Source organism: Anomaloglossus baeobatrachus, chromosome 6 (assembly GCF_048569485.1).
Source record: "Anomaloglossus baeobatrachus isolate aAnoBae1 chromosome 6, aAnoBae1.hap1, whole genome shotgun sequence".
Taxonomy (NCBI): domain Eukaryota; kingdom Metazoa; phylum Chordata; class Amphibia; order Anura; family Aromobatidae; genus Anomaloglossus; species Anomaloglossus baeobatrachus.
The window spans coordinates 69,988,418-70,008,085 of record NC_134358.1 but is presented as its reverse complement, the minus strand read 5'-3'; the positions used below and the strand labels follow the sequence as shown (position 1 = coordinate 70,008,085).

The following is a 19,668-nucleotide window of genomic DNA, read 5'->3' as shown; positions in this document are numbered from 1 at the left end:
CACACACGCACATCGGACTCTGCACCGCACACGCACATCGGACTCTGCACCGCACACGCACATCGGGCTCTGCACCGCACACGCACATCGGGCTCTGCACCACACACACACATCGGGCTCTGCACCGCACACGCACATCGGGCTCTGCACCCCACACGCACATCGGGCTCTGCACACCACACACACACATATGGCTCTGCACCGCACACGCACATCGGGCTCTGCACCGCACACGCACATATGGCTCTTCACACCACACGCACACATATGGCTCTGCACCACACACACATATGGCTCTGCACCGCACACACACACATATGGCTCTGCACCGCACACACACACACATATGGCTCTGTACCGCACGCGGTGCTCTGCACCGACCCCCCCTTCCCCATCCCCATAGGGAACACATGTAGGGAGTACATACAGTCATGGCCAAAAGTTTTGAGAATGCTGCAAATATTAATTTTTACAAAGTCTACTGCTTAAGTTTTTCTAATGGCAATTTGCGTATACTCCAGAATGTCATAAAGAGTGATCAGGTTAACAGCAATTACTTGCAAAGTCAATATTGGCTAAGAAAATTAACTTTAACCCCCAAAACACATTTCAACATCATTGCATTCCTGCCTTAAAAGGAGCAGCTAACATTGTTTTAGTGATTGTTCCATTAACACAGGTGTGGGTGTTGATGAGGACAGGGCTGGCGATCAATCAGTCATGATTAAGTAAGAATGACACCACTGGACACTTTAAAAGGAGGCTGGTGCTTGGTATCATTGTTTCTCCTCAGTTAACCATGGCTATCTCTAAAGAAACACGTGCAGCCATCATTGCTCTGCACAAAAATGGCCTAACAGGGAAGAGTATCGCAGCTACAAAGATTGCACCTCAGTCAACAATCTATCGCATCATCAAGAACTTCACGGAGAGAGCTTCCATTGTTGCCAAAAAGGCTCCAGGGTTCCCAAGAAGGACCAGCAAATGCCATGACCGTATCTTAAAACTGTTTCAGCTGCGGCATCGGACTACCAGCAGTGCCGAGCTAGCTCAGCAATGGCAGCAGGCTGGTGTGAGGGCTTCTGCACGCACTGTGAGGCGGAGACTCTTTGAGCAAGGCCTGGTTTCAAGGAGGGCAGCAAAGAAGCCACTTCTCTCCAGAAAAAACATCAGGGACCGACTGATATTCTGCAAAAGGTACAGGGAGTGGACTGCTGAGGACTGGGGTAAAGTCATTTTCTCAGATGAATCCCCTTTTCGATTGTTTGGGACATCTGGAAAGCAGCTTATTAGGAGAAGAAGAGGTGAGCGCTACCACCAGTCTTGTCTCATGCCAACTGTTAAGCATCCTGAAACGATTCATGTGTGGGGTTGCTTCTCAGCCAAAGGAATCGGCTCACTCACAGTCTTGCCTAAAAACACAGCCATGAATAAAGAATGGTACCAGAATGTCCTCCAAGAGCAACTTCTCCCAACTGTCCAAGAGCAGTTTGGCCCCAACAATGCCTTTTCCAGCATGATGGAGCACCTTGCCATAAAGCAAAGGTGATCACTAAATGGCTCATGGAGCAAAACATAGAGATTTTGGGTCCATGGCCTGGAAACTCCCCAGATCTTAATCCCATTGAGAACTTGTGGGCAATCATCAAGAGACGGGTGGACAAACAAAAATCAACAAATTCTGGAAACATGCAAGCATTGCTTATGCAAGAATGGACAGCTATCAGTCAGGATTTGGTCCAGAAGTTGATTGAGAGCATGCCAGGGAGAATTGCAGAGGTCCTGAAGAAGAAGGGTCAACACTGCAAATATTGACTTGCTGCATTAACTCATTCTAACTGTCAATATATCCTTTTGGTCTCATAATATGATTACAATTATATTTCTGTATGTGATGTAAACATCAGACAAATACAATTAAAAACCAGAGGGCAACAGATCATGTGAAAATATAATTTTGGTGTCATTCTCAAAACTTTTGGCCATGACTGTACTCACCCGTCCTCGGTCCCCGCCGCTCCTGCACGTTCGTCCGCTGTCTGTGCTCTGGACATATCAGCACAGTAGTGACGTCACCGCTGTGCTGAAGAGAGCACAGACTGCGGGAGGGACAGTGATGAGAAGCAGCGCTGCGCTGCTTCTCATCACCACTTTCAAATGTACCGGCATCTGTGATCTGTGATGCCGGTACATTTGAATGTGCGATCCTGAGCAGGGGCCCGGTGCTAGCGCTGACACCACGGCAGCCACCGCCAGGCCCCTCCCCCAGGTCACGGACCCCAGAGCAGTGCAGGGGGAGGTTGCAGGGAGAGTACGGGGTGCGGGGGAATGTGTGGGAGGGTGCAGGGAAGGGGGGCGGGGCTCATCGCACTGTAGTCGCCCAGCAGGGAGGCGACATGCTGTGCCAGATTTGCATGTCAACATGGTCCTGCCCATGTTGACATGAAATGACCGGAAGCAGCAAAATCGCGGCAGGAGCGGTCACATGACCACTCTGAGCCGGGGGAGAGGGGTTGACAGCAGGGCAGGCAAGTGGTCTCTATCTACTTATCTGCCCCAATGTAGACCAATAGGGTAATAAAAAAAAAAAGTCAAAAGAAGCCGGATAACCCCTATAATGACACAAGGGGAAGTGATGTTGATTAGCAGCCATGAGGTGAGGATATCCGCAGGATCCTAAAAGGAAAGGGATTAACCCCAAGCAGAAAAGATACATAGCATACCATTTATACCACAGCAGGAAGAATAGAAGAATAGAAGGTCAGGGAGCAGTTTGTGTAGCCAAACACTGCGACCGTCTACACCAAGACACCACAAGACTGTCTGTCAACTGTGACACACCCATGACACAGCATTCATATCGTATGACACACACACGACTTTTCACCTGGCCAGCTAACAGAATGAGATAAAAAAGGAGTCGGAAATGTTGACAGGTAGGAGGCGGTTCGCAGGGCTCCTATCCAGTGATCATGGAATACTTTCCGGGCCAATGGGCAAAAATCCTGCAAATGTATTCGCTTATCTCTATTAAATGCATATGTGTAGGGTTTTCTAGGCTTTTTGTTTACCTGCGCATTCAACTTTTATGTGGTCTGCAGTGATAAATCAGATGAGGGGAGCTCAGAAGAGGACAGATAAGAGAGTTACAGGCTAGCTAGAAGGAGCTCGCTGACAGATTCTCAGTTAATGACAGAGGCTATAGATACAACATCCAAAATACATCCATTTAAGTCATAAAAAATGTTCCCCAAACTTTGACAACCCCTTTAAATTGGTCATTGAATGTTACGTAAATGTCTGGAATTATCTGTTTTTATAAACTGCTTCAGGTACAACGGTTAAAAGTGCTGGAAGAGACAGTAGGTGCAATAGGGTCTTATCCTAAAACACTGTCAGCAAAGGTGGCGTAAGGGTAGACCCACCTGGTGTGGTTTTGAGAGTCACAACCATTGTAATGGCGCAAATATGGCTGCAGAAGAACCCACGTGGAGATGCAGTTCAAATTTGGAGAGAAAAGTGTTAATAGATCGCGCTGCCGTAGAAAAGAGAATCCATGAGAAGGAATTATTTTCTTTGTCGACGCGTTTCAAAGCCTTATGGCTTCTTCCTCAGGACAAATCATATATAAGTATACGATTTGTCCTGATGAAGAAGCCATAAGGCTTTGAAACGCGTCGACAAATAAAATCATTCCTTCTACATGGATCCTCTTTTCCACGGCAGCGCGATCTATTAACCCTTTTCTTTCCAAATTTGAACTACGAATTGCTTGCCAGCTATGTTCAAACGTCGCAGATACGTTTGCAGCAATTCCTGCACCAAATCTGCATCTCCTGGCAGGAAAAACGCTGCAGCAAAAAGGCAAGTTTTGCCATTTTTTATTTTTTTTTAATGTGTTTTTTTTATTGCTTTCAATGGGAAAAACGCAACCAAAAACGCAGAAAAAATTGGAGATTTTTTTTCTGCAACCAAATCTGCAAGAAAAGTCACGTCCTGAAGGTCAGCGCAAGACTTCACTATTCTCATTGACTTTGCTGGCATAAGAATCTGCAAGCAAAAATGCAACGTGTGCACACAGCCTTAGTGGAATCTAATGTTTATAGGCAACTTAGACCACAGTCTGAACTTTATGGACCAGGTCCCTTTAAATGACCATCTGTGCAGAACTAATCTAATCTTTACAATTTGTATATTATGCAATGGAAGGAAGTGAATGAAATAGCAGCAAATGCGTGAATTATACATCAAACACCACGTAGGAAGCCACATATTAATTGTGACCTTTTCCCTGGGGAGTAAAGTGTTAGATTATTTAGTAAGCCGTCTTTTGACTGTGAATCAGTAAGGAAAAGACGGAGAAAGGAGAAAGTGCGCAGTCACGGATGAAGGAAAGGAGCGCCAATCTGCATGGACCCTACCTGCGTTAGCGGGGTTAATCAAAAAGTTCCAAGTAGAGAAAAAAAAAATAGGGGCATTAATTGTATAAAACACGCTCATCAACGCAATGCCGTCCCTGAGCCGAGATCTTGGGGACTGATTTCTATATTGGATTTTATTATACTGTTTGCGCTGATTTTCTTTGTTATGGCTTCTTTATTTATATGTGGATAATAAAAAAATGATATTTTTGCATAGACCTAAAATATATAAATAAATATATATATATGTATGTATATATATATATATATATATATATATATATATAAATATATATATATTATCTTTTATTTATTTATTTATTTATTTTTCATGAATCAATAATACACATGTAAATTAGAAATATTTTAATATGTCTAAGTAGAGAAATCCACTTTTTTCTCCTCCTGGACTGATCTTTCATTCTCAATATTTTCAATTCACAGGTAAAATGTCACACGGTGTTTTGCGCTAAACTCGACGAGTGTCATGGCAGCATCAGACGCTGTTCACACTGCGTAGTCTAACACTCCTCATTATGCTTCCTTTGGTGCCTCTGAGTTAGGTGTCTTTCACACATCAGTGAAAAACACTAGACGTTTTTCACTGACGTGCTAAAAACGCATATGTCCCTCTGTGTGCCGTGATTTCACGGCACACGTGTGTTCTCCATGTGCAATCCGTGATCAGTGATAACACACAGAGATCAGGTACTACAAGCTCACTTGTCCACGCTCCTGCTATCTGTGGTGCTGAATCTCCGTCTCTGCTTTGTCCGGCCGCGCGGTTTCCCTGCTGCTGCTGCTTCCGGGTCGACTGTGCAGTGAATATTCTTGAGCATTATTAGCCGATTGGAGGCAGCAGCCAGCAGCGGCCGGAGACAGCATCACTGGAGAAGGTGAGTATAAAAATCATTTTATTTCAAAGATATATTTTTTTTCTTGTACGTGTTACACGGATTACACCACTGTGTGATCCGTGTGACATCAGTGATGTCAGAAAAAACGGACTTGTCTCCATGCAGAAACGTGGACACATGTGTATGCCACACGGAAACACGGTCAGTGAGAAGTCACTGATGTGTGCGCAGACCCATTGATTTTAATAGGTCTGCGTATGTCCGTGATTCTGGTACGTATAAGGCCCCTTTCACACGTCAGTGATTCTGGGACGTTTGTGCTTTTTTTTCTACGTACCAGAATTACTGACATACGCAGACCCATTATAATGAATGGGTCTGCTCACACGTCAGTGATTTTTCACTGCACGTGTCTCCATGCGGTGTACCCGCGTGTGCGTGATTGCTGCACGGAGACATGTCCATTTTTTTCTGGCATCACTGATGTTCCACGGACCACGCAGTGGTGTGGTCCGTGAAACACGTGCCAGAAAAAAACGTGCATTTAAAATATTAAACATTTTAACTCACCCGGCGTCCAGCGATGTCCTCTGCAGCCCGTTCTCCCTGCTGCTTCTAAGCCGGCTGATTACTGTCGCGCATATTCATTATGCGCGACACAGCCGACCCAGAAGCAGCTGCTGCAGGGGTCACCGCCGGCCGGATGCTGCACCGCGGGAGGATTCAGCACCATGGAGAGCGGGAGCGGGCGCAGGTGAGTTGATTTCTAAGTGCAATCACGGGCCACGGAGAACGGAGCCCGGATTGCACTTAGACAACCCACGTGTGCCGTGATTTTCGGCACACGCAGGGACATGTGCGTGTTTTACACGCCAGTGAAAAACGTCACTGTTTTTCACTGACGTGTGAAACGGTCCTAACAATTGCTACATAAGTACCAGAATCACTGACATGTGAAGGGGGCCTTAGACGGACAGTCTCGGGCGTCGACCAGCTGTGTGATCATTTGTGAACAGGCTTGCAGGAGTTCATTTCTACTAGCCTGCTGGTGACCTTTTGGATCACATGTTGTGGGAGACCTATCACAGTCACTCCCTGCCTTTTTAAAATGGAAGAGCCCGTCTTCCCATGCCGACTATAGTTTTAGCTACACCGGTCTGTGTGTTGTTTTATCCCAGTCCTGCTGGTGATTGTATTGCTTGGTGCATGGAGTTTTGTCGTCGTCTTGTTGTTTCCTCCCTGCCATTATTTTCCTCCCTGCCATTATTTTCCTCCATATAACTTGTTGTCTAAAACCTGTGTGTGAGCATGCTGTGTGACCAAGTTTTGGTTTCCCCTGTTTCTCCTTATCTATGGGTTCTACCACTCTTGTCCCAGTCCTCCCCTGTGGTGATCTAATGATCAGTGATCAGAGTTGTTCAGAGGCAGGGCAAAGAAGGCGGCCCAGACATCATCACCATCAGATGTATCTCTGGGATCAGGGACAGTTAGGACCCTCATACCCTGAGAGCCAGCCAAGGAGTCTTGGTCCCCGGTTATCCCATCACAACCCGTGACATAAAATCTGTGAATAGTTTTTTCCACTACTGCAATCATAGATGACAGTTGGTGCTCATAAAGTTTTATGGTGAACTGTGACTGTTGTTTCAGGAAAACTTACATGAAAATATCTGCCTCCTATTCCTCCTTCCTCCTTCTTTCTCCATAGAATTTTAAAAGCACCAACCGTCATCTATCTTGGAAATGGGAAATCTGTCTTCACTGAATACAGATTTTACCAATTTTTCCATGAGTGAGAGTGAAAGATCAGTCCTGGTGGAGAAAGAACCAGATTTCTCTGATAAGATATATTACAGAATTTCTTGTTTTCATGTGTACTACCGATTTATTAAATAAAAGTAAATCAACATTTTTTCATGAAAAACCCTTTTTAATTCCTCCATATATTAGAAGTCTATAATGACTGCTATTAGTGTATTTATAAGAACGTTTTTTGGTTTTATGGAATATAATGTATGTGTGGTAGGAATAGCGTCATGTCATCTCTGGTAAATCCGTGCATGTTTCTGCTACGTTTTTACTTTTTTTTTTACGTTTTTTTTCTGCATTTTGGTAAGGTTTATTTCACTAAAATACACTAAAAAATACCCCGTATTGCTACAACCCATAATATAAAGTGCATAAACAATCATGCTAAAAAAAAACCCCACCAAAAGTGCATGTTCTTGGAAAACGCCAAAAACCGTGTGTCTGCATGCACGTAATCCGTATGATCACCAGACACTTTTATCTGCTTCGTTGTCTTCTTATCTGTGGGGCATTCATCAGTTTTCCTCATATGTCTGTTTCTCCTGTGCAGGAAATTGCACCAGCAGTTTGAAGTGTACAAAGAGCAAGTGAAAAAGATGGGCGAAGAGGCTCAGCAGCAGCAAGAGCAAAAGGGGGACGCCCCGACCTGCGGGATCTGCCACAAAACGAAATTTGCGGATGGCTGCGGCCATAACTGTTCATATTGCCAAACTAAATTCTGCGCACGTTGCGGAGGGAGAGTGTCATTGCGCTCAAGCAAGGTAAGACCACCGGAAATCCAAATCTATCCTATCTATCTATCCATCTATCTATCCATCTATCTCTCCATCTAAACTGTGTGCAGAATTATTAGGCAAGTTGTATTTTAGAGGAGTTTTTCTTAATTATTGATCAACAACTATGTTCTCAATCAACCCAAAAGACTCATAAATATCAAAGCTTAATATTTTTGGAAGTTGGAGTGGGATTTTTTTTAGATTTGGCTATCTTAGGAGGAGATCTGTTTTTGCAGGTAACTATTACTGTGCAGACTTTTTAGGTAACTGAATAAAAACCAAATATATTCCCATCTCACTTGTTTATTTTCACCAGGTAAACCAATATAACTGCATAAAATGTAGAAATAAACATTTCTGAGATGCAAAAACAAAACCCCAAAAAATTAGTGACCAATATAGCCACTTTTCTTTGTGATGACACTCAACAGCCTACCATCCATAGATTCTGTCAGTTGCTTGATCTGTTTATGATCAACATTGCGTGCAGCAGCCACCACAGCCTCCAGACACTGTTCCCAGAGGTGGACTGTTTTCCCTCACTGTAGATCTCACATTTTATGAGGGACCACAAGCTCTCTATGGGGTTCAGATCAGGTGAACAAGGGGGCCATGTCATTATTTTTTCATCTTTTAGACCTTTACTGGCCAGCCACACTGTGGAGTAGTTGGATGCATGTGATGGAGCATTGTTCTGCATGAAAATCATGTGTTTCTTGAACGATACCGACTTCTTCCTGTACCACTGGTTGAAGAAGTTGTCTTCCAGAAACTGGCAGTAGGTCTGGGAGTTGAGCTTCACTCCATCCTCAACCCGAAAAGGTCCCACAAGTTCATCTTTGATGATACCAGCCCATACCAGTACCCCACCTCCACCTTGCTGGCGTCTGAGTCGGAGTGGAGCTCTCTGCCCGTTACTGATCCAGCCTCTGGCCCATGCATCTGGCCCATCAAGAGTCACTCTCATTTCATCAGTCCATAAAACCTTTGAAAAATCAGTCTTAAGATATTTCTTGGCCCAGTCTTGACAGTTTATCTTATGTCTCTTGTTCAAAGGTGGTCGTTTTTCAGCCTTCCTTACCTTGGCCATGTCCCTGAGTATGGCACAGATTGTGCTTTTTGATACTCCAGTAACGTTGCAGCTCTGAAATATGGCCAAACTGGTGGCAAATGGCATCTTGGCAGCTTCACACTTGATTTTCCTCAGTTCATGGGCAGTTATTTTGCGCCTTTTTTGCCCAACCCGCTTCTTGCGAGCCTGTTGGTTATTTCCCATGAAACGCTTGATTGTTCGGTGATCACACTTCAAACGTTTGGCAATTTCAAGACTGCTGCTTCCCTCTGCAAGATGTCTCACAATTTTGGACTTTTCAGAGCCAGTCAAATCTCTCTTCTGACCCATTTTACCAAAGGAAAGGAAGTTGCCTAATTATTATGCACCTCTTATATAGGGTGTTGATGTCATTACATCACACCCCTCCTCATTACAGAGATGCACATCACCTGATTTACTTAATTGGCAGTTGGCTCTCAAGCCTATACAGCTTGGAGTAGGACAACATGTATAAAAAGTATCATGTGATCAAAATACTCATTTGCCTAATAATTCTGCACACAGTGTATTTATCTATCTCTTTATCTATCTATCTGTCTGTCTGTCTATATATCTTTATACTATGTCTATTAATCTATTTTAAAGAGGTGTTTTTGTGATTTTCTTACCACATTTTTTGGCAGTCTTGTTATTTGTCAGTGTCTTGTTTAAAATAAGATTGACATCAAATAAGTGTCTGTCTTCTCCTTTTTTCCACAGCAAGGTTTACAAAACCTAGTAAAAAAAAAAAACAAACTAAAAAAACTCTGTATATGAAAAAGAATGGTATTCACCGTGATACCTAAGGGCATGTGCATACTGAGGTTTTTGAGGCTTTGAAAACAAGAGTTTTGCAAGAATACAACATTTCAGGAACCTTTCATTTTTGAGGGGGATTTGGAGGAGTCTTATCATTAGGCTTCTTTCACACGTCAGTGATTCTGGTACGTATGTTGCAGTTTTTTCACAAACCAGAATCACGGGTTCCAGGTGAAATCTAGTTGAAAAAGACGCCCTGTGCACAAAGCCTAATGTACGGTTTCCGGAAGCAGTTTTGGAAGAGGTTTTTTCCCCTATACAGTGGAACCTTGGATTGAGGCGGGCTTTGCACGTTGCGACATCGCAAGCCGATGCTGCGATGTCGCACGTGATAGTCCCCGCCCCCGTCGCAGGTACGATATCGTGTGATAGCTGGCATAGCGAAAATTATCGCTACGCCAGCTTCACACGCACTCATCCGCCCTGCGACCGTCGCTCTGGCCGTCGCCCCGCCTCCTTCCTAAGGGGGCGGGTCGTGCGGCGTCACACGGCAGGCGGCCAATAGCGGCAGAGGGGCTGCCCACCTCCTTCCTTCCGCATATCCTACGGAAGCCGCGGTGACGCCGGTAGGAGATGTTCCTCGCTCCTGTGACTTCACACACAGCGATGTGTGCTGCTGCAGGAGCGAGGAACCACATCGGACCATCGCGTCAGCGTAATTATGGATTACGCCGACGCTGCACCGATGATACGATTACGACGATTTTGCGCTCGTTAATCGTATCATCTAGGCTTTACACACTACGATGTCGCATGCGATGCCGGATGTGCGTCACTTTCAATTTGACCCCACCGACATCGCACCTGCGATGTCGTAGTGTGCAAAGCCGCCCTAAGAGTAACTTGGTTTGAGAGCGTTTTGTAAGACAAGCAAAGCTTTCAAAAAAATGTGTAACTTGGTTTAAGAGATCGCATATGTGATCTAATGAGATCACACGTAGGTCGTTCATTTGCTGTCACACGTACGTTAGTAGTCTATGTTAAATTGATCAATTTTGTGTGCGATCCTTTAGATCATGTGTTCTGTGACGTATGCATTGGGCACCCTTTTTTTTTTTTTTTAATTTATTGACTTGCCAAGCGTGTGTAATGTGTAGGGATGCGTTTTTACTATGTCATCTGCCATTCAGCTCTGCTACATGGCCGCTAACAGCAGCCACAGACAGCCATGTAGCAGAGCTGAATGGCAGATGACAGCAGACACAGACAGCCATGTAGCAGAGCTGAATGGCAGATGACAGCAGACACAGAAAGAGCCGCACTGTCAGAATGAACTCGGGTTAACTTCACCGGACTTCATTGTCATGCTGCGGCTCTGTCTGTGTCGCGTCCTGATTAGCGGTCACCTGTGAAGGACTCACTGGTGACCGCTAAACTCCTGAGTAACTGAATTGAGCAGCCCTCTCTCATACTCACCGATCCCCGGCGCGGCGCTGCACGGCATTCACACTGCTCCGGCGGCTTTTACTATTTTGAAAAAGCCGGCCGCTCATTAAACAATCTCGTATTTCCTGCTTTCCCCGCCCACCAGCGCCTACGATTGGTTGCAGTGAGACACGCCCCCACGCTGAGTGACAGGTGTCTCACTGCACCCAATCACAGCAGCCGGCGGGCGTGTCTATACTGTGCAGTGAAATAAATAATTACATAATTAAAAAAACCGGCGTGCGGTCCCCCCCAATTTTAAAACCAGCCAGATAAAGCCATACGGCTGAAGGCTGGTATTCTCAGGATGGGGAGCTCCACGTTATGGAGGAGCTTTTCAGCTGCGCTCTGAAGCGGACCTTTTTTAAGCTGCGGTGCAGAGCGCACACCTGCGCACATAGCCTCAGACATCAAAATCGTATGAGGGATGTCACACGTTTCAATTGACTAGGTTCGTGCAACAAAACGTTCAATTCTAGACAAAGATACGATGTGTTTGCGATGAACGGTTTTGCGTTCAATCCTGATCGCACGTAGGTGTCACACGCAGATACTTCACAAACGATGCCGGATGTGCGTCACTTACAACTTGACCCCAATGACAGATTGTGAGATATATTGAAGCGTGTAAAGCGGGCTTAAGGTGGTCACTTGCAAGTTGTTCTCCTATTTGAATCTCCTATGAAGAGTGGCATCATGGGCTCCTCAAAACAACTCTCAAAGGATACAAAAAGTTGTCTCAGAGATTTAAACTGTCAGTTTCCACTGTGAGGAACATAGTAAGGAAATGAAAGAACACAGGTACAGTTCTTGTTGAGCCCAGAAGTGGCAGGCCAAGAAAAATATCAGAAAGGCAGAGAAGAAGAATGGTGAGAACAGTCAAGGACAATCCACAGACCACCTCCAAACACCTGCAGCATCATCTTGCTGCAGATGGTGTCAATGTGCATCGGTCAACAATACAGCGCACGTTGCACAAGGAGAAGCTGTATGTGAGAGTGATGCGAAAAAAGCTGTTTCTGCAAGCACGCCACAAACAGAGTCGCCTGAGGTATGCAAAACCACATTTGGACAAGCCAGTTACATTTTGGAAGAAGGTCCTGTGGACTGATGAAACAAAGATTGAGTTGTTTGGTCATACAAAAAGGCGTTATGCATGGAGGCAAAAAAACACGGCATTCCAAGAAAAGCACTTGCTACCCACAGTAACATTTGGTGGAGGTTCCATCATGCTTTGGGGATGTGTGGCCAATGCCGGCACCGGGAATCTTGTTAAAGTTGAGGGTCACATGGATTCAATTCAGTATCAGCAGATTCTTGCCAATAATGTGCAAGAATCAGTGACGAAGTTGAAGTTACGCAGGGGATGGATATTTCAGCAAGACAATGATCCAAAACACCGCTCCAAATCTACTCAGGCATTCATGCAGAGGAACAATTACAATGTTCTGGAATGCCCATCCCAGTCCCCAGACATGAATATCATTGAAAATCTGTGGGATGATTTGAAGCGTGCTGTCCATGCTCGGCAACCATCAAACTTAACTGAACTGGAATTGTTTTGTAAACAGGAATGGTCAAATATACCTTCATCCAGGAGCCAGGAACTCATTAAAAGCTACAGGAAGCGACTAGAGGCTGTTATTTTTGCAAAAGGAGGATCTACAAAATATTAATGTCACTTTTATGTTGAGGTGCCCATACTTTTGCACCGGTCAAATTTTGTTTAAATGCGGATTGCACATTTTCTGTTAGTACAATAAACCTCATTTCAATCCAGAAATATTACTCAGTCCATCAGTTATTAGATATATGAAACTGAAATAGCTGTTGCAAAAACCCAAATTGTTATAAAGAAAAAAGGTTAACATTAATAGGGGTGCCCAAACTTTTTCATATGACTGTATAGCAAAAGCAATCAGAGAAGCTTGAAATCCCCTAATTGAACTATTAAATGCTGTAAAAAGTTCAAAGAAATGTTTTGAAAAATATGAAAAAAATAAAAAAACCCTATAAGTTCAAATCACCCCCCTTTGGACTATTAAAAATTAAAACAATAAAAAAGAAAACACTACATATTTGGTATCGCTGCATTTGTAAAAATCTGTTTTATCAAAATATAAAATAAGTCAGCCTGATCTGTAAACAACATAATGAGAAAAAAAAATGAAAATACAGAATTACATTTTTTTTTTTCCACAACATTGGAATAAAATGCACTAAGAGGCAATATATCTACCCCAAAATGAAATCCAGAAAAACCATCAGCCCAGGGTGCAAAAAATAAGCGTCAGATTCGGAAAATTCAAAACATTACAGGTCTCGGAATATGCCGACAAAAGCAACATTTTATTTTAAAAAAAAACCCAACAAAAACGGAAATTGACTGCAGCGTGAAGGGGTTAAAAAAGTGACATGTACTTTATTTTTTCCATCACTTTTTTTCAATACCTTTTCATGAAAAATAAAGCTTAAAATATTCCTCAGCAAAGTGTATTACCCATAGAAATGAATTGGAAGAGTTTTCCAAGAGTTTTCAAAGCAGTTTTGTAGAGGATTTTGGAGAAGATTCACTCAAAAAAAAACAACCTAAAAAACCCTCATAGCCTAAGGTCATGTGCAAACTGGGTTTTTAAAGGAGTTTTTGAAGCAGAAACTGTGAGAAACTCGCCAAATCTAAAAATTCCTGAAAAGTTTGAGATTCCATTCAGTAGTTTCTGATCTGAAAACTCAGTAAAAGGATTCTGGCGGCGTCTTTTCTGCCATGTTTTTTTCCCAGGCTTCTCTGGCAGTTGTGCCATGCTTTCTTAAGTGGCATCTTTTCGCCTCGATTTTCACTATACTAGTGAGTTGCTTAGCTCAGAGAATGAGCATGCACCTTCTTTTAAGCACTTCAAAGTTTCCAAATCCTGATGCACTTAAAAGCAGGAAAAGACTGAATATGCGCACAGCAATGTCATTTTTACCTTTTTGCGCACTGTATTCACATTTTGTGATGGTTCTTTGGTGCTTCTTCAGGACAAACCTACCTAAAAAAGATGTTTTTTGCATGCACAACATCTTAAAAGTGCACACAATGTCTTTTTCAGGAGGTTTCTGCCTGGAACACACCTGAAAAAGCGCTCAGTAAACACTAAAAACAATGAATATATGCACAGCAACGTCAAAGTGACTTGCTGTGCACATGTTCTGTCTTAATTTCTTCTTCGAAAGCCTTGAGGCGACTAAAAGAAGTCACTTGACCAATCTTCAGCTGTGAAGATGCTCCATAACTTCAATAAAAGTCACAGGAAAGGCTCAAAACACGTCCGGGAGAGGCTCGGGCGTCTTGTTAAGTGTTTTGTCCGCGTTTTTTCCTCGTAAAATTGCTTCTTGCCTAGTGAATGGAGTTAAAAAATTTCTGGAAAACACAAATACAAAAGATCCGCTCAAAACACTGGGTAAATGCTGAAAAAAGAAAAAACAGCCGAAGGTTAAAACCTTAAAAAAAGGGCTAATAAATCATCAAGAAAAAAATGTTTCAGGTTTATAAAGAGCCAAAAAAAGAGGAATTCCTAAAGGGTCTTACAATGGAAAACCAGACATTTTTGGCCTCCTGAAAATGGTTACTCGAGAATCAGGAGTGGTGATGGGTGGACCCGGACTGCTAAGGTCCGGACCCACGCAGTTTCAAAAGTATCCGGGTGACGGATCCCCGTCCAAAGTTATCAGAGAACACCGGCTAATGATCGGGGCTTGGCAACTTGGGAAATAAAAGAAAAATAAAGGAAAAATAAAGCAAGTTCGCTATACTTACTGAGTCTCTGGCGCTGATGCAACTGCTTCCGGATCGCTCACTCTTCTTCTGGGGCAGCTTATTAGCCTCATACATATTCACTGCTTCCCTGCCCACCAGCAGCCCTGGCATCTGTGATTGGTTGCAGTCAGATGTGCTACCCAGCCTGTGTGACAGCATCTGACTGCTTGCGATCACGGACCCTGTCTGTGGGTCACTATCATGGTATAAAAATAAATAATTTGGCGTATTGTCTCCCCTATTATAATACCCAGCACAGATAAAGTATACAGCTACGTTCTGCAGCCCCCAGCTGTGCGCTTATCTTAGCTGTGTATCAAAATAAGAGTAACCGCATGTGGCTTTTTTAAAATTATTTAAATAAATAATAAAGAATAAAATGCAGTGTGGTCCCCCCAAATTTTGATACCCAGACATGATAAAGCCCAACAGCTATGGGCTCGTATTCTCAGGCTGGGAAGACCCATGCTTATTGGGCCTCTCCCAGCCTAAAAATAGCAGCCTACAACTGCCCAAGATTGTCTTATCTATTAGATGTGACAATCCCAGAACTTTATCCAGCTCATCCCGATTGTCCTGGTGTGGTGGAATTAGAGGTAATAAGGGGTTAATAAAAGCCCACAGCTACCACTAAGCCCTAGATTAGTAATGGGAGGCATCTTTGAGACCTCTTCCATTACTAATCTGTAAGTAAAAAGAAATTAACACAAACACCCCAAAACTCCTTCATTTGAAATAAAATACACCCTCTTTCACCAATTTGTTAAACCCAAAAACACCCAGGTCCAACGTCAACCACATCAGGTCCCTAAATGATTCCAGCTCTGCTACATCTGAAATGACAGTGATGTTGTCACACAGGCTGGGGGTACTGTCTGATTGTAAGCAATCACAGATGCCAGGACTGTCGGTGAATATGCATGAAAGTAAATAAGCAGCCCTGGAAGAAGCGTGAGTAGACCGAAAGCAGTGACAACCGCGCTGGAGACTCGGTAAGTATAGCGCGCTTGTGCTAACCCTCTTATCCCTTCTACCACCATTTTTAAGCTCCGGATTCTGGTCCTCATAGACTTATATGCTTATATGGGGACTGATGTCTGGCCAAATATCTGGGATCAATTCTGGGCCGGAGCTGATTTCTGTTTTTTAAGCCCGGTTAGTTCCGCCGAACTCGGATATCTGCGAGTTCAGTCATCACTTATCGACATCATAGATGTCAACTGACATCGGGCAATTGCAAACAGATGGCAAAGGACATCTATGGGTAAAACACAAGTGAAGAGCGAAGATAAAGAACGGTCCTTTTCCTGATTTTGACTGTCAACTAAGGTTCAGAGTGGATAGGAAATAATCATTCAGCTTAAATTGGCAAATGTATTAATTGATCACAATGTTGAACACAAAGTTTAGAGTCTGTGCCATGTACCTAATGGAAAATCATACACGATCACAAACATAAAATAATGCACTATATATAGCTGTGTGAATAAGCACTACACGAGAAATTACTGTACCTAATACGTATTTTGGGATTTAATTCAATTAACGGTTATATTAAATATCTCTCGGATCACAAGGTTCAACAAATTAACGCTTCCGTATGACGTACACAGCCTTGTTCTTGGCACTTAAATTGCAGCTTGTCTGGCATCTGCTGTGTAAATGTTATCCAGCGCCAATCTCAGCGACTTGTTAACTAGTGTGTCGCCCTCCTAAAATTTTTTCGGATGTATTATACTCATACATTGTAACAAAGCTGGAGACGGTTCAAAATTCATTACTGATGAACGCTGATGAAAAAAGCGGCAAGCAAGGGTTCAGAGCCATGAGCCCTCATAACGGCAGGCACATCGCAAATTTCAACATTGTAGGAAACATTTCCAGCAGGTCGAAAATATGTGAATTAATAGAACATTTAAATCAAAAGTGTTATAATTATAATTATCACTTCTTTATTGGGTACTGTCATGCTAGGTATGGGGAATTACCAAGCGAGCAGCGGAACGTAAGGGAAGGGGACCCCTGCGTCTAGGGAAGGGGAAGATGGTTGTCCTTGACCAGACCTACAGCTGGTAGTGTTCCTCACCACCCTAGATAGGTTCCGCACCTATGCTCCGAGCCAGATACCTGACCCTAGTTATCCCTAGTACTGGACCATAAATAGGGAATGGGTGGGATGAGCTCTTCGTCATCCCCACTAAACACTAGAGAAGACACAAGGAGGACACACAGGGGGAAAAGCATGAACTACTTATCCACAGATGACAGGCAGGAGTTCAGCAACAATACTACAGATGAGAGCAAGCCACCTGCTGCAACCAGAGCTGGAAAGAACTGAATAATATCACCAGCACCAGTCCAGGGAAGATGGGAGAATTTAAGCACAAAGAGAATACTGATGATCAGCAGCTGGGTGGAAGGCAAGCTCCTGCTGGGTCCAAAAGGGGGAGAGATGGAAAGCTACCTGTAATGCTGCCACCAGGGGGAGCCAGAGCTCTGCAGCAGACGACACTACACAGAGCAATGAGAACCAGGAAGGAAATGCACAGCGTTCTCATGCACTGCCTAATCAGCACAGCTGAGAGGCAGAACTGCAGGGTATGTGAGGAATAGTCAGACAGGCTGGGTCAAACACCGTACGGGCAGAAGCAGGACCGGAGGAGCAAGCAGAAGCGAAGTTAAAGTCAGGCTAAGGTCAGTACCGGAGGAAGCAACCAAGTGGGGAAATAGGAGGGGGGACACAGGACAGGAGGGACAACCAGGGGACAGAACACAGACAAGGGCACAAGGGCACAGGAACAGACAGATCAGGATATCACTCACAGGACCAACAATCACAGGCAAAGCAGAACTAAGCTTATAGCCGGCGCTGGTTCACTGGAAGTGTCAGCTTTTAAGGCATCCAGGGGCCGGAAGTGAGGCCCGAGAGAAGGATCCGCCCGCTAGCCATGTGGATAGGGAGGCGAATCATGACACTACCTATACCAATGAATACTGACAGTAGGAATAATAGAAAGTCAGGGAGCATTTTGCGCAGCCAGACACTGTGACTTTCTATTGCCAGAAACCACATGACTGTCTGTCACCTGTGGCACACCCTTGACAGGTCCAGTCCATATTGCTGGCATCACCTATTATATTATTATTATCACCTGACAATGCAACATGCTCCATACACACTCGATTAATGCCTGAACCTGACAATTTCACAGAGAGAAGGCAAAAGAAAGATCAGGTGGGTAAATCTGAGAGGACTCCAGAGGGTGTTGGCACTGGATTTCCCTCCTCTTCCTATTATATAGGTGCCATATTATGACATTAGTACAGTGCCACAAGGCTTATTCACTTTTATGGATGAAATTCAACAAAGGCTAGGTGCAGACAACAAAGGCTAGGTGCAGACAACAAAGGCTAGGTGCAGACAACAAAGGCTAGGTGCAGACAACAAAGGCTAGGTGCAGACAACAAAGGCTAGGTGCAGACAACAAAGTCTAGGTGCAGACAACAAAGTCTAGGTGCAGACAACAAAGTCTAGGTGCAGACAACAAAGTCTAGGTGCAGACAACAAAGTCTAGGTGCAGACAACAAAGTCAAGGTGCAGACAAAAAAATCTAGGTGCAGACAACAAAGGCTAGGTGCAGACAACAAAGGCTAGGTGCAGACAACAAAGGCTAGGTGCAGACAACAAAGGCTAGGTGCAGACAACAAAGGCTAGGTGCAGACAACAAAGGCTAGGTGCAGACAACAAAGGCTAGGTGCAGACAACAAAGGTTAGGTGCAGACAACAAAGGCTAGGTGCAGACAACAAAGGCTAGGTGCAGACAACAAAGGCTAGGTGCAGACAACAAAGGCTAGGTGCAGACAACAAAGGCTAGGTGCAGACAACAAAGGCTAGGTGCAGACAACAAAGGCTAGGTGCAGACAACAAAGGCTAGGTGCAGACAACAAAGGCTAGGTGCAGACAACAAAGGCTAGGTGCAGACAACAAAGGCTAGGTGCAGACAACAAAGGCTAGGTGCAGACAACAAAGGCTAGGTGCAGACAACAAAGGCTAGGTGCAGACAACAAAGGCTTGGTGCAGACAACAAAGGTTAGGTGCAGACAACAAAGGCTAGGTGCAGACAACAAAGGCTAGGTGCGAAGTAACAAAATATCGAACCAATGTTATTCTATGGGGCCGTGCACAAGTTTGATTTTTTTTTTTCCTTGGACTGAGTCTGTCCGAGGTAAAAATGGCCGCATGCCCGAGTTGCCTTTGTGAATTGGATCGAACTTGGTTATGCACGTCTATGGCTCCGTGGACAAAATCGGATCACATTCTGATCAAACTCTGATCACTGTATGGTTAGCATAATTGATCCGATTTTCTCGGATGAGAAAAAAAATGGTCGTCTGCACCTAGTCTTAAAGGGGTTAGTGAGTGGCAGAACCAGACATATATAAAGCTAGGCTTTCTCATCCGAGAAAATTGGATCAATTATGCTATTCACACATATTTTCTCCACATCCGAGAAAATAGAAACAAAATTCTCTATCTTCTCCATATTGTCAGTCCATGAAAATTGGACTGCACTCGGATATCATCCAAGTGCGGACGGAATGTTTTGACAGATCCACTGATGTGCATGGCCAAGTGCAATCCATCTTACAGAGGAAACTCGTGCATGCAGCA

At 44.0% G+C, this 19,668-nt stretch overlaps 1 protein-coding gene across 47 annotated transcripts in view; it reads left to right on the top strand.

Annotated features, from left to right (window-relative positions):
- RIMS2 (regulating synaptic membrane exocytosis 2) overlaps positions 1-19,668 on the top strand; it is a 990,720-nt gene that overhangs the window by 179,484 nt on the left and 791,568 nt on the right. For all 47 annotated transcript variants that reach the window (XM_075353016.1, XM_075352970.1, XM_075352974.1 and 44 more), the window contains one exon: positions 7,638-7,848. In XM_075353016.1, coding sequence (XP_075209131.1) covers positions 7,638-7,848 — 211 coding nt within the window. The remainder of the gene's footprint in view (positions 1-7,637; positions 7,849-19,668) is intronic.